The sequence below is a fragment of the Eurypyga helias genome, unplaced genomic scaffold (assembly GCF_000690775.1).
Source record: "Eurypyga helias isolate BGI_N326 unplaced genomic scaffold, ASM69077v1 scaffold22582, whole genome shotgun sequence".
Taxonomy (NCBI): Eukaryota; Metazoa; Chordata; class Aves; order Eurypygiformes; family Eurypygidae; genus Eurypyga; species Eurypyga helias.
The window spans coordinates 1,374-2,134 of NW_010238142.1; the positions used below are offsets into that span (position 1 = coordinate 1,374).

The following is a 761-nucleotide window of genomic DNA, read 5'->3' on the forward strand; positions in this document are numbered from 1 at the left end:
ACACCCACCAGCTCCATCACTACAGAGGAGCTGTTCCCCACCACCCAGGCTGGGAAAGACCCTGTGGCTGGAGCCCTGTCAGTGTGTCCGTTCTTGTGGTTCCCCGCTGACCTGACACCTTGACGTCGAAGGAGACAGCCTCGTCCTTGCTCTCGCAGATGTACTCGCCCGTGTCCTCCGCGCTGCTCCTGGGGATGAGGAGGCATCGCCAGGCTCCCTCTGCCAGCAGCAGCAGGTTGTCACTCTCATCCACCTCCAGCCCATCCTTGAACCAGCGCACGGGAGCGTCCGGCACAGAGAGCTCACACCGCAGCTCCACGCGCCCCGGCGCCTGCATCGGCAGCTCCAGCGAGCGCTGGGCAGGGTGCAGGATCCTCACTGGCGGCTCTGCCGTGAACACAGGGGAAGGGGGTGAGACCTGCTCTCCACACCACTCCTGGCTCTGCTGTCCCCATGTACTGTCACACGCGTTCCTGTCCCTGTGGGGCTGTGTGGACGCTACAGCCTCTCACTCCAGTGGACAGAGGGCAGGAGCTGCTCAAGGGCAGGGTGCCCACCAGGGAGGGGGGAACCCATCAGTCCCTGGGTGATGCAGACATACACCCCACAATACTGCAGGGACCAGGGCTGGGGATCCCATGGCACAGAGCCAGGGCAGTGCTGCCCTTCCCAGGACATCCCTGCTGTGCCACCAACCTGCCACGGAGACGTGGTAGGAGACAGACGCATCCCCAGCATCGCAGATGAACTCCCCCGTGTCC

At 64.3% G+C, this 761-nt stretch overlaps 1 protein-coding gene across 1 annotated transcript in view; it reads right to left on the bottom strand.

Annotated features, from left to right (window-relative positions):
- Window positions 1-19: 19 nt before the first annotated feature.
- Window positions 20-761, bottom strand: part of LOC104506718 (obscurin-like protein 1) — a gene marked incomplete at its 5' end in the record, with an annotated part of 1,936 nt that continues 1,194 nt past the window's right edge. Inside the window, one exon of the mRNA XM_010147760.1 lies at window positions 20-387. Coding sequence (XP_010146062.1) covers window positions 20-387 — 368 coding nt within the window. The remainder of the gene's footprint in view (window positions 388-761) is intronic.